A 14886-nucleotide genomic window follows, 5' to 3' on the forward strand; every position below is an offset into this window, starting at 1 on the left:
ATTCTAGCATAAAATATTTGTGTACTTTTGGAATATTTTGATAGCCATTGTGTATGTGTGTTCGTCTTAGTATTTGTGAAGTCTTTTTATTTTTGTCCAAAGCACAATGTGGTGCTGAGCGAGAAAAAAAATTTAAAAAGGAGTTGTGCTCCCACAGGGGTAGCAGTGGAATCATCTATTCTATGGCTATTCAGCCTGATCAGAGCTCCAGCGCCCTGGGGCAGCGGCCAAGCCCTGGGAGGGTCACCAGGAGGGGCCAGAGCAAGTTGGGGAGGTGACAAAAGCTTTCAGTTAGAGCCAAGTGTTGGGGGCTTGGTAGTATTCAGTCAGGAATGTGGCATGTGGAGATCCTCATGAGGGAGTTTTGATTAATTCTATTGAATGAAGTTTCTTTTGCCTGTGAGTGCCATGCATCTGTTCCCACAGAATCTTAAAATATTCTTCTACCCAACTCACTCCCCTGCTACAAGGGCCGAATACTCAAGTCACCTGCTTTATGGAGAGCAAATCTTCACTTCTGTAAGCTTTTGAGGGCTGATAGCTTTCTCCAAGTATAAAGAGTCTTTTCATTTTGAATTATCTTATTATCTTAATCTTTAGTTTTGTTGATACTAAACCCAAAATGTTACTCTTATTAGAAAGATTTTAAAAAGACAGTTTTGGTGGTATAAACAAGAGTCCAGAGAACTTAAAAAGGAGGTGGAAGACAGGAAGCTTTTATGGGATGAAGAGTAAGGAACAAAGAAAAGAAAAATGGAAAATGAATGTAAAATAGGGAAATAAGTATAGAACCCAGGGTTGACTTGGAGATTAGTGGCTCCATCTTAGACATAGAAATTTATTTCAATACTCTGTTTACAGGGCAAATGGGGTTTACATGAACCTTTGTTTATATTATACTCTTCCTCATAGAATCCTCGTGTCCATGTCCTATTTTAAAGAACAGGAAACTTGGTTTTCTTATATTCTAGAGGGTTGAGTCATAAGACATTAAGGCCAGGATTTTAAATGAATGTCATCTGATAAAAGTGATTTATATATGGGGCAGATAAGTAATTGTATATTTCCAACAGCTGTTCAGCTACCTGAATGCGGCTTTGCAGGTAGGTAGAAATAACCTGCTTGTTAATATGTGGCCATTTGTCTTAGAAAAAGGGAGCTGTGTTTAGAAGAAATAGTCTGCTGGTTTGGAATTCCAGAGGAAAAAGTTAATATCTGGATATAAATGGAACAAGATGGAAACTAAAAGAGTGCCCAAAGCGGGGGTTATGTAGTCACTTTACAAATATGATCCTGCCTCTCTGACCTTTCTTTGTCTTTCATGATGGAATTAAAAGACTGTGTTGTGGAATTATAAGTGGGGCACCGTAAATGAGCCTCCACTCCCTGTGCTCCTGCCCTGACAATGTTTGATGCAAAAATAAAAGTGTAGGGGGCATTGCAAATAAGGAGACAGAAGCAGTCATTGTCCTCAGAACTTAACCACCCACGGTTTAAGTAAAAGCAGCAAGACCCTTGTTGTCTGGGAGGCCTTGTTCGGTTAGCAAGTCACCACCTACCCATTGAATAGGAAAAAGGCACGGCCAGACCTTGGATGTGAATAGAGCAGGCTGTTGGTTTATGAGGAGTGCTGGACCTTTTTAGAATGATGAAAACTCCTTCACAGAAACATGATTGGGGGAAAGAAATCATTAACCCAGCCAGGTCACAGAGTTGGGTCAGAACAACTTTAATATTATTGCCAACGTCTGCATTCAGAGAAATATGTCAGTCTCCCTGTGGCCCAAGGGAACTCAACCAATTTCAGTTCCATATCCTGATCCAAAGCTAAATATTGCTTGGTGGGAATTTTTTTTTTTTTTAAACATGTGATAGGAAATAGTTTTTCATTGTGGTTTTTTCTTTTTTTTTTCCCCCTTTAAATCGTATCCTCGGGGGATTTAGTCTTCTAAAGCATCTGCTGGGATTATTTTGTAGCATTGTGTCAAATCTAATCTAAAGAATAAGCTTCTTTTTAAAATAATTCATAGTTGGGTGTTAGAATGCATTGCCAGCTTTGCAGTGCCTTTTATATGCAATCATGGAAAAACTGGAACAATAGATCTTGTGAACATTCTCTAGAGAACTTGAGTAGATGTATAGAGAACGCTATGGATGCATTACTGGAGACTAGGAGAGCATAAAGGTATATTTCCCACAGGATGTGAATGTTTGGACCAAAATAGAAGCTTTCTCCTTCCCACCTTGCTACCATGTCCCAAGTCCTTTCCTTTTCTCTATGGAAAATATTTGAAATTGGGTTCTTTTTTCATAAATATTTCCTTTCTTTCCTTAACATTGTTGGAAAAAGACTGGTTTCTAAAACAACTGTTTAGAAGGAACTGGCTATTTTTGAGGTGAGAGGCCTGGAAATATTTCTAAGTGTGTGTGTGGTTTTTGTGTGAGTTTTTTTTTCCTCCTTGGATGTTGTTTTGTTCATTTTCTTCTTGTACTTCCCATTGCCTTGGGCTTATAACAAACGCATCAAATCCCTCAGAGTGCATATTCCAGATATAAGTATTGATTTTTGCTTGCCTTCCTGGTATAACTACAACCTCTATTTTTAGAAAATTACTTTCTAGTCATTAAAAAATATCCTTGGCTGCTAACCTTTTAGATCACCTTTGTTGCTACTGTTCTCTCAGATATTCAATTGTTTCTGCTTCACATATAGTCCTTAAAATATCAGACACCTTAACGTTATTAAAATATAAATTGAATCATATTAAAATTTTTAAGAGTTTGAGAAAAAATCGATATGAATTGACAGCATCCTATCTAGCAGATAGAAAGGAACTCGAGGGAGCTGTACAAAAGAGAAAGCTTTTTATAGGCTGAAAGGGTGGGAACAAAAAAGTTATACTAAGCTAAAAAACAGATTGGTTATTACGGAGTTATTTTCATTTAGGGGATAGCAAGAGTCTACCAGGCAGAATACTTAAATAAGGCAATTCCTAACTGACTGGTTTTGGATTCCATTCCTGGGAGGTGTGAAACTTTAACTGAATTATGTTTTGATTTGGTGACACGAGGATTAAGCATAAATGACTCCATTTTGGGCCTGTTGTCTTGGTTTTTTACAACTATGAGCATCAGTTGCCTGCTTGTGAATAAAGATGGAATAAGACAGGTTTTCTCATCTTTGTTTGAAGTTATGAGATACTTTAAGTGTATTAGAGGCTGATGGACTAATATTCTAGTCACTTGGTTTTAGATTATATAGAGGATTTGTCCCGATCGACCCATGCTTCTGTGGACCTATGTAATGGCTATTTTATCTTCTAAAGAATAATAAAAACAATGGAAGAGTACAATGCAAATATGACTTTTTCACTTTGTGGACATTTTCTAAGCCTCTACAGTGAAGAAATGGAAAGGTCTTTGTCCTTATATGTCTAGCTGTATTCATTATGATGCCTTAGTTTCCCCATCGTCACAATTTGGTTATCTATGTCTGCATATCTGAGGGGTCTGCTGCATCTTGGAACCTTGAAAGAGAACTTTAAGGGCTTTAAAGGGTCTCCAGCAGTCCTTTTAGACTGGAAAAAGAAGTCAAGGATGTGAGGCAGCCACCATTCCTGGGTGGGATAAGGAGAGTTATAAAGTGAAGGAAAGGAATCTGAATTTTTCTTGGGCCATAAGTTTAGGGTAATATTTGCAACTCTATGGGACTAGAAAGTTAAATATCATGTGTCTAGAATGCTTCTTGTCATGTAAGAGATGACAAAAGTGTTCAGGTCTTGGGGGAAATATTCAAAATGTTATGTTCTTTAGTATCAGCCTATAGGGTATTGACTAACAATGGACCTAAAATTAGCTGCCTAAATATACAAAAAAATTGGCAACTTCATAGTTACTATTATGCATAAGGCATATTTTCCTCATGTTGTTCTTATAGTTGCCTTATGACTTGAGATTTTTGGATGGGATGCATATTGGAAAACTGAATTGAAAGGAAGAAGTGAAAATTGAGAATTTATTATCTTTTATCCCATTTTTTATTTCCTATTTGTCTCAGTGTTCATGTCTAGTAAGCCAATTCCCTAAAACTGAGAAATGTTATTATCATACTTCTATTCTTCTACAAGTTTCTATTGACCTGTCACCCCTACTGAAATCTAGATTCCCAGAAGCCAGAGGCCATCTTGTCCTCACTCTGTTCTCACTCCTGGGCACCCTTTGTACTGCAGAACACCTATCTGTAGCTCATGTCTCTGTGCATACAGAGCTTTACCACACTCATGTGTGTGTGTGTTATACTCCACTTGGAATGTCCTTATGCCATCTCACCAGGGCTAATAGGTAAGCATTTTTGAAGCCTCTGCTTGGGTGATGCCTCCTCTGAAAAACTTTCTATGACCTGCCAGTCTGGTTTGGACCTCACCCCTGGCTCCTGGTAACCTGGACATGCTCTAGCATTGCCTCCTGTGTTGTTATATCCACAATGGACCATTCTATGAACAATGAGCTCTTTAAGGAGAGGGATTATAGATTTCCTACTTTTATTTCCCCAGTGACTAACACATAATAATCTCATATATTGCTGGAATGCAATTAGGAATCCAAAAATGGTAAAAAAAAAAATAATAATTTAATAATAAGCATGTATCTAACCTATGATTCAGTGATCATATTCTGAGTATATGCACAAGAGAAATGATTGCATGGTCCCCAAAAGGACATGCACAAGCGTATTTTTATGGTATCCATATTCATAATAGCTATAAATTAGAAATAATTCGAATACCCATCAGTGGTTGACTCTATTGGTGTTACAGTCATACAACGAAAAGCAAAAATAAAGAATGATGAAATGCTGCTAAATACAATAACATGGATGAGAACCAACAGATATAAAGTCCAGCAAAAAAAAAAAAAAAAAACAAAACCAGACACAAAGGAATAAATATTGTATAATAGTTATACAAGCAGATATTATTAGTCTATTGTATTGAGATGAGCAAAACTAAAATCTATAGTGATAGAAATCAGAATAGTAGTTGCGTTTATAGGAGGGTGAAAGAGATGATTGCAAAGGGCCTTGAGGGAACCTTCTAGGGTACTAGAAATGTTTTATGTTTTGATCTTTGTTTTGGTTGTGTAGGTGTATAAATAAATAAAAATTTATCATTATACGTTGAGATTTGTTTGCTGTTTATACATTATACATATTTACACATTTACTGTTTACATGTTTATACATTAAGATTTGTTCACTGTTTACTAATCAGTTTGCTGTTCATGTTATACCTCCATAAAAAATTAAGAAATAGAAAAGAACTCCATAAATACTGTTTAATAGAAAAATAAAATGCAGGAGCATTTAGTGTTGGAGAATTTCATCTTAGGTTATTTGTTTATAAAGTTTTTATAAATCTGAGTTTGATTATAAATATTTAAAATGTGAAACTTTGGATGGGGATCATAAAGTTTATTAATAGTTTGTAACTTATGTATGTCTTTTTAGGTTTTATCTCAACTTTGTTACTGAAGAAGTAGAAAATCCTGAAAAGTAAGTAGTTATGTTTACTGTGAAATATTTATAAGGAATAAAATGTAAGGTTATATGGTTAAAAAGTAGGACTAAAGAAGGAATTCAGCGGGGGCTTTCTCATCATCATCATTAGCTTTCTCATCATCATCATCAGGGTCTTGTGCAGAAAAATGTACTTGATTTTATCATAAGTTAGATGTAAATAACTTTATTGTGTATTCCACAGCCAATATTTGAATTGTCTGATTACCTGAAAGCATAAAAGAATAGATTTATATTTTAGGTAATTCATTTCTTAAAAATATACATACAACTTAAAATGGACTCTTGGCTGCTCACAAATGTTCCATAATTTGTGAACTCCAAAACTTGAGTGTTTCTAGTATTCATGTGAATTTTTTTTCATAACTATCCAATTAAGGAGAATGATGTAATTAATGAACAAGTAGTTATGAAAGCCTGTAAATAGCTGTAGACTATCATAGGAAATTGTAAATCTGAGGAGCTGGATGACTGCTTTTACTCTTTATTGTTGATAAAAATCACCCTTTTATAATTAGGTGGCATGATAGTTTATATATGTTCCAATGAACATATATAAATGAATTATTTTTAATCGAGAACTTTGAAAAATGAATTTTTATGATTTGTATAAAAATGGACTTTATATAGGAAAAATCACATAATCTATGGCCAGAAAGTCAAAAGAAGGACAATTTAAGTAGTACAGTGTTAAATAAAGACAGCATTTTGAAGCTATTTAATTCATCTGACTTTTATTAAATATCTACCCTGTTCCAACTATTGTGCATCATCTTACATGATGAATAGGACTTGCATTCAAGATTCTATTGTCTAGTCATTGAGTCAAATATATAATCAAATAACTGTAACATGGTGTGATTGGTACCACAGTAGATTATTTTCTCAGTCTGACAGAGATGAAAGGAGGAAATATTATCTAGAGAGATGTTGCTTATACAGAGACTCAGACGATGAGCTGGTGATCCGTGTTGTGTTGTTGTTAAGTCGTGTCCGAATCCTCTGTGACCTCGTGGACTGCAGCCCGCCAGGCTCCTCTGTCCATGGAATTCTCCAGGCAAAAATACTGGAGTGGGCTGCCATTTCCTTCTCCAGGAGATCTTCCAGACCTGGGGATTGAACTCGTGTCTCCTGCACTGGCAGGCATCTTCTTTACCACTGAGCCACCAGAGAAGCCCCAGGTGTTCCTTAGGTAATAAAGGAGAGAGAAAGGAAGATAAAGGGAGAGGAAGGGACAGACTTTGAAGAAAGTGAAACAAGTACAAAGGTGAGTCAGTATGAAGTAACCTGGACTTCAGAGAACATGCCTAAGGGTTGACAGTTCAAATGAAGGGAGACTAAAGTTCTGGTGGCAAGTATATTGGAAGCTGATTAAATCTGGCCAAGTACCAGAGCTGTCAGAATTTTGGACACATAAACCAGCGTGTGTGCATGCTAAGTCAGTTTAGTTATGTCTGACTCTGCAACCCTATGGACTGTAGCCTGACAGTCTTCTCTGTCCATGGGATTCTCCAGGCAAGAATACTGGAGTGGGTTGCCATGCTCTTCTCCAGGGGATCTTCCCGACCCAGCAGTTGAGGTTAAAACAGTATTTCATACTATCTGATGTAAGCCTTTATGCAAATTTAAACATATGAAAAGATTCTTTTATTGAGAAACATAAATTTATAGCAATCTTTTTATCTTTATAACTAGAACTGTGGCAGAGAACATACATTTACCAGAAACTAGTTCTTTCTAGCATTACTCTGAAATGATAAACTACATTTTGACTCTAAATCTATTGATTGCAGAGATAAATAGGTTGCTTTGTTGTTGTTTTTTAAATAATTAGTGTGTAAGTGGCAATGTGGAGAAAAGACTTCTCTTACTAGGTTTCATGTAAAGTGTTTATTGAATTTGCTCTGTGTTAAAGAGATAGCTATGGTTTATGGCTGTCTCTTTTAAGTCTAAAAACATTTTGAGAGGCCTATTGCTAAAATCCATTATCAGAGACAATTTCTTCTGAAAACAAGGGCAAACCATAGGTTTGGATGTGAACCCATAATATAACATTTATGACATGGTACCTCAGTGGCATGGAGATAATTCATATTCTTTTTTAATGTTATTTAATAATTCAGGCATAGGTTTTGTTTTCAGCATGTACAATAATACTATTGTGCATATTAAGCATATTCAAGACTATTTATGCCATTATTAGCTTGGAATGAATTTTTGATGTATTCTGTCAGAGAGAGATGCCAGTCAAGGATTCTCTTTCTCCCCTTTTCTTTTTCTCAAAGAGCCTTAGTTTCACACATAGATAATGTCCACGATCAATATATATACAAATACTAAAAACTTTGATGTATTGGTTCAGTGATTTTTCATCATCATCATTGTTATTGCAAAGAGATTTCCTCGTATCAAAAAGTAATCATAATAATAGCATGTGCCTTATTGGATTATGGTAATGAGTTGATATGTATAAATAATGTAGATTAGTGACTGTTGTTTTTAATCTCCACACAGTTGGTTGTTGCTAATATTTTTATATTCTTACTTTTGGAACAAGGTAAAATGTTACTCCCATAAGAATGTTTTCTAGTTTTCAATATCCTAAGCAATTCTTTTTCGCTGGTGTTTTTGAAGGAAATACAAAAAGATTATTTCATACCATATTGAAACTTGTTGCATAAGACTAAGGTTGTTATCACTGGTTACACTGGATGAAATATTGTCTTTTATTGCAAATTATGATTCTGCAAATTTCATTAACTCTTCCTAGAATATTTTTAATTTGAAATTACATTTTAAGCTCTTAAACTAAGGAACTTTTTAGGAGAGAGTACAGATCCCTAGATTTTTATCTTAGGATGATGAGTAACTGCGAAGACTTCAGCTGAAGAAAGAAACCTCTGATTTCTTTCTGTTCTTTTATGTTAGGTACTCAGATATTCCTTTTTTGCATGGAAGATTCTTTGTAAAACTCAGACAACACATTTATTTTCTCAGAATCAGAATATGAGAAGTCCGCAGAATCCCCTTAATAAAAAGTACTATGGAAAGTACCTAATGGAAAGTATTAATTTGTAATATGTATTTATCAACCAATATTCAATGCATTAATTTTAAAAATAATAATCCTCTGAAATGTTGACAGGTAATCCAAGTCTTTTAAAACTCATATTTAAAAAAAAAAAAACAAACAGACTGCTTTGGGAAATATTGATGGTTGAATATAGAGAACAGATGGTAAAATTATGCAGACTTCATCCAGCTGTGTAATTTGTATTATTTTGTAGGGAGACACAACTCCCAAATACCTTTAGTTACAAGGGAGAATAATTATTATTCCATCTCCTTTGTGATGTGCCAAGATAAATATGCTTCCCAATCAGTCACGGGTGTGCTGTAATGGGCAGCATTCTGGCAGCTGGTGAAATGAATCATCAGCTGGAGATACAATACTTTTTACTGTCCTCTTCACCTAGGCAGCATAATTTCTCTAAAATTGTGACCTGATAGAAAAAGAGATCATTAATTTAGATCAGTGAAAATAGTGATGTGATTTAAAATATATAGAATGTAGAATAAGGTTTCATGATCGCAATTAGTTACCCTTTACATATAATTTAATTTCAGTGGAAATCTTTCAAATTAACTAACATTGCTCTATGGAATAATTCCTGAACTGCTCTTATGACTACGACTTATAGAACAGTTCCTTAATGTAGCAAATGAGAGAGAAACTGGGAAATTAATGGAATCTTAATAACGGAATCCAAATAGCGCATGACTTCTTTCTTAAGTCTCATTTATTCTTTAAAGCTTATAAAATACTAAAATTTGGGGCAAAATTCCTGTTATATGATTATATTTGTAGTGCTAAAAAATGTTTCCATGGTGTTTCTTATAATTTATATTTTCTTCTCTAAAAGTGGCTTTGGCTCTATGGAAGGAGTTATCATTTAGGAGTTATTAAATATTTTTATGTGAAAACACAGTGATTATCATTAAAATTTTGTAGTAATATAAAATTATTTCATTTAGTAATTGTTTATAACATGGTAACTGGCTCCACAAACAATAAATATTAGAGTAAGAGTCATATTTTGAGGAGCACAAATGTCCAAAGTTTGGACCATAAAGGTGATATATAATCCCAAGAAATATCTGAATTTTAAAATGATATTTTCTCCCCAAATGAAGTGTGCAATAGTAATAATTGTTAATGTGTATAGTTGTTCTTAAAAATCGAAATGTTTTTATTTGAAAATATAATGAGTTTTTGCTTCGTGACATTACTTTTCTGGCAACTGTGCAATCTATCATTGTTCAAAAAGTTACATGGTGCAAAGAACATATCATTGAGATGTATAATGTTTGTAATCCTGCTTTCAGATGGATAAATCATGTCTTGTGCTGATGAAAGCCAAGAAATGGATTGCTTTAGTTTGACCTTGGGGGTCTGAGATTAGTCGACTTGTTCCAGTGTTCTTTTCACTTCATTTATTCCTTCTGTTCTGAAGAGCTGGAAACAGTAGACTTGAAGGAAGTCAGTAAGCCTTGATATCATCTGTCATTATTGAAGAGCAGGCTATCAACATGCTATGATTAATCAGCTTTAATAGAAGGTTTAAATAATCAGAGTGTCAAGTTTAATTAATACTTTGCCTGCTTTCAATTTGTATTAATTGATGCCTGAAAGTCATCACACCTTATAGCAATGATAATTTAGAAGAGGAGAAATTTGGTTTGGGAAAAATGCCCAAAGACCTTTAAGGTCCTGGGATCGATCAGAGTGGTTCATAAATGGTCCATAACCATGTTATTTACATTCAGTTCAAATGATGCAGTCTTAAATTCTTAGTATGTATGTTTTTATCCTTATTGATGTGTAGTAAGCCAGAGTAAAGGCATTTGTTAATAATATTTTATGATTTTATATGCCTATTGCTTATAGGACATATGAAACTGTTAATATGATTAAAATCATAGCAAAACGAAGCAATTTAAAAATTGTCCAAATATGCTGAAGCAAAATTGCCTGATAAAACATTAAAAGTTGACTTCAAATCTTTTATCTTGCATTTTGGCATTTAAAGGATGTAATTTTCTATGAAAGACAAGTTTTCTTAAATGCTTTCTAACTTTCTAATGTAATAGTTGCTAGAAAATAACATATAATGTTTATATGCACAGATTATAGTAATATTGTTTTGTGATCTTTTTGACATCAAAAAATAATATTATTTTCATTCTTAGAGTATTCCCAAGGTGTCTTTTATAAATACTCAAATGTTATATGCTCTTAAGATATGTAAACTAATTTTCACAGAAAATTACCTCATTGTAGGTAAATGTATCTAGAAAAATACAGATTATTAAGCAGAATTAATTTGTAAAAGTCTTTGCCATATGAGCTCCTTAGACATGATGTCTCCTAATGAAGCTAATTTGTAAAATTGAATTTATACCCAAGTTTACAAAGATTTCTTTGGCAAAGTGAGGCATCTCTTTATTAATGGCAATAGAGCATTGCTAGGATTATTTTAATATGTGACAGTATTTCTCTTCAGTTGTTGAAATAATTGAAACCTAAATTGAAATCATTCTACTTTATGTATTTCTTCTGGAAATATATATAAAAAGTTTGGCAGATGTATTTTTAACTATTTTCAGAGTAGGAGGATAATTATGCTGGTTGAGCCACTGAGGCAGACAAAAGATCAGGATTTGTACAAATAACACAGAGAAGAGATGATTCTGTGTTCAGAGAACAAGGTCACCAAGTCACCCTTCCTTGCCTTTGTGCTGTCTAAAAATTTCTCTCTAATGGAACATGAGGTTGATGTACCCTGCGATCACAATTTGTGCATTTCTCAGCTTCACATATGCATAAAAAGTACATTTGGCTCAAACTCAGTTTGTTCATGTAAGGCTAAAGTGTCAAATAAGTGGTGCAGAAATTACAGGATTATGTTATAATATTTTATCAAGCAGTAATCAAAGAAGACAGATATTAATCCTTCATGTGCTTTATGGAAGATATTTAAAATTTTTTAATTTTTAGGATTCTAACACTATTATGAGGCAAAAATCTGAAGGTGAATGCTTTTGACTGTTTTAGGTCCTTTCATTTTAGTTGTCTCTAAATTTGAATTTTAACTTTTTTGAAGTTTATATTTTGAGTCTAAATCCGTAAACTTATGTTTTAGGAGCAATAGTGGAGGTTCTACCTCATGTTTTTGTTCCCATTAATTATATGTAAAACAAGAGACTGCAAGTGGTGTGATGAATAGAATCAAAGAATTTCAGAACTAGAGGGGGACTTTGCATGCTATCTAATCTAATGCTTTACCAAATATGAATCTCTTCCATATCTTTAAACAGATATAATTCATATAAGAAATATTGGGAAACTTACTGTAGCCTTTTTGAACTGGGCTACCAATATTTTTTACTTGCATCTGTTGATTATCAACATGCTAATTTCTATAAGCATTTCAAACGTTGATAAATTGTTGACTGGCTGGCATAAATAGGGTGGACCAAATGTCTTGACTTTATTAGGTACAACAAGAATGTCCTTTGGGGACTTCCCTGGTGGCTCAAGACAGTAAAGAATTAACCAGCAATGCAGGGAGACCCAGGTTTGACCCCCGGATCAGAAATGCCCCCTAGAGTAGGAAATGACAACCCACTCCAGTATTCTTGCCTGAAGAATTCTATGGACAGAGGAGCCAGGGGGGCACCTGTGCATGGGGTCGCAGAGTTGGACATGACTAAGTCACCAACACTTTCAAATATCATTTAATTCCTCAAACACTAGATGTTACAGAGTTAGAATCCTCTTATCTGAAAGGAAATACCTTCTGCAATTAGAAGTAATGTTGGTCACTAGATTGTCTCCTGCTTTTGAGTTCAACATTCCAGGAGCTCCATTCATCAGTATTCTGCTTTATGCAAATAAGCTACCCTTCTCTATGCCTGGATTTGAAAATCAATGATTGTACTCAAAAGATGGCTCATAACTAGATCTTACATTCTGGACTATACTAGGTAAGAACTTCTTAGAACACTAATATCTAGTTCTTGAACTGCTGCATGGTATTCATTCATTCGTTAAACAGTGTTTAAGATTCTCACAAAAATAGATTGATATCCCATATTGTTTGTCATGGGAAGAAACAAGATGTATCTAGGCCACTAGCTGTGTGCTTGCCATGCACTGAAATAATTTTGACAATTTTGTTTTAGTCATATTCAAACATTGACTCGGCTTATCAATCTACTCAGGAAAATGAGCAACTTTTGAATTTGTATAGGTGTAAGCTAAAATTGTATTCCAATAATGTAAACATCTAAAATGAACCCAGTAAAGTTGAGACTTTCCAGTTAAGCAACATTTCCTTCAGTTTTATGAACTATAAAAATATTTACTTACTGAATCTTTGAAAATAGCGTTTGCTCAGGGAATAAAAATTCTAATGCTGTCTCCTCTTAATGAGATGTTTCACCTTGGGCAGACCTCTAAATTGCTTCTGAATCTTTATTAACCCCCCTTTAAATAGAGGGTATTAATCCCTATATTGCAGTTCCCATGGGGTTGTAAGGATAAAATATGTGAAAATAAAAAATGTTAAAGAGCCTGACAAGTAATATACAAACACCATTTGCAACTCAAACCTATATTCTTCAAAGATTAGAATACTTCATAATCTTTGGAAAAAATTAGAGGATTAGCATAATTGTTTTATGAACAAAGGTGCCTTTTCAACACACATGACCTATTAATCAGCTTGAAAAGTTGTTCTGCACCATCAGCAAAGTGCCCAATTATTAGTAGTTAAAGGGTTCAGAAGATGATGAGAACTGCTTTTTATTTAATAGTTTCTAACCTCCCTCAGGTGGTAATAAGCTCATGCATCTTAATCAGAATGAATTTCTTGGCAGGTTTTTTTTTTTTTTTTCCCCATCTGAACCAAATATTTGCATACCACACCCATACTGTCCTCTTCACTCCATTGGCCAATGGTATTGCTATAATGGATGGACTATTTGTATTTCCAGTGCAGTCACCTATTTTTAGGTTCCCTCTCTTCCCAAGAAACTCCTTTGTGAAATCTGACAAACATGTTCTTGATCTGAGTGGCTGGTATCATGTACTGAAATTTTTATTTCCAGAAAGGAAACTATGGAGTTGACACAAAATAGGAGAACACAAGTGCTAGTTTAGCCCTGAAAGGTGTTTGTGTGTGTGTGTGTGAATGTTCACCTAATTTAAAAATGAATTATTGAAAATATGATACTTGTTATCTAAGTAATAGATAGATTACTTCAGGGTAACACTTCACTATTTTTAACAATATAATGTGTCTTATTTCCATTCTTCAGTTGAAAAAGCACATAGAAGTGAAGTAGTGTCTCATGGCCATGTAATTAGCACATGACAAGACTAGGAATATAATCCATGTTTGATATAATAATGGACTATTTCTCTGGCTCCAGAGCTTTTCTTTTCTTTTTTTTAGATTCAAGTATAGTTGATTTACAACGTTGTGTTAGTTTCTGGTATACAGCAAAAGTGATTCCGTTATATAAGTATACATACATATATATATATATATATAATTCTTTTTAATATGCTTTTCATTATGGTTTATTACAGAAAATTGTATATAGTTCCCTGTGCTATACAGTAGGACCTTGTTGTTTATTCACTCTATATATAATAGTTTGCATCTACTAGTCCCAAACTCTTAATTCACCCCCCTCCTCCCCCTTCCCCCTTGACAAGCACATATCTGTTTCTTATGTCTGTGAGTCTATTCCATAGGTAGACTCATTTGTGTCATATTTTAGATTCTGTATATAAGCGATATCCTGGTATTTTTCTCTTTCTGTCTTACTTTGCTTAGTATTATAATCTCTAGGTCCATCCATCAGAGTTTTTCTCAAATACCAGCTATTCTCCTTGGAGACAAAACAGATGTGACCCATGGGTGTGCAGGGTGATGGTGTAATGCCTGATGCTTCCCTGGTGACTCAGAGGATAAAGCATCTGCCTGCAGTGCAGGAGACCCGGGTTCAATCCCTGGGTTGGGAAGATCCCCTGGAGAAGGAAATGGCAACCTACTTCAGTATTCTTGCTTGGAGAATCCCAAGGACAGAGGAGCCTGGCGGGCTACAGTCCACGGGGTCGCAAAGAGTTGGACAGGACTGAATGACTTCACTTCACTTCAAGGATGTAACTTGGCTCTGAAAGAGGAAGTTTGGAGAAGGGCAGAACCTGGAAGGTTAGAATAGAGAAGTGAAGGCATCTC

The 14886-nt window shown here is 34.6% G+C and overlaps 1 protein-coding gene across 2 annotated transcripts in view; it reads left to right on the forward strand.

The window, feature by feature from the left end:
• The window catches only part of SLC7A11 (solute carrier family 7 member 11), a 341695-nt gene that overhangs the window by 24491 nt on the left and 302318 nt on the right, over positions 1 to 14886 (forward strand). For both annotated transcript variants that reach the window (XR_005722896.1, XM_040250500.1), the window contains exon 6: positions 5507 to 5551. Coding sequence is in view for 1 of the 2 variants with exons in the window: in XM_040250500.1 (XP_040106434.1) it covers positions 5507 to 5551 (45 nt within the window). In the remaining variant the exon portion in view is untranslated. The remainder of the gene's footprint in view (positions 1 to 5506; positions 5552 to 14886) is intronic.

This window comes from Oryx dammah, unplaced genomic scaffold (genome assembly GCF_014754425.2).
Source record: "Oryx dammah isolate SB20612 unplaced genomic scaffold, SCBI_Odam_1.1 HiC_scaffold_12, whole genome shotgun sequence".
Lineage (NCBI taxonomy): Eukaryota > Metazoa > Chordata > Mammalia > Artiodactyla > Bovidae > Oryx > Oryx dammah.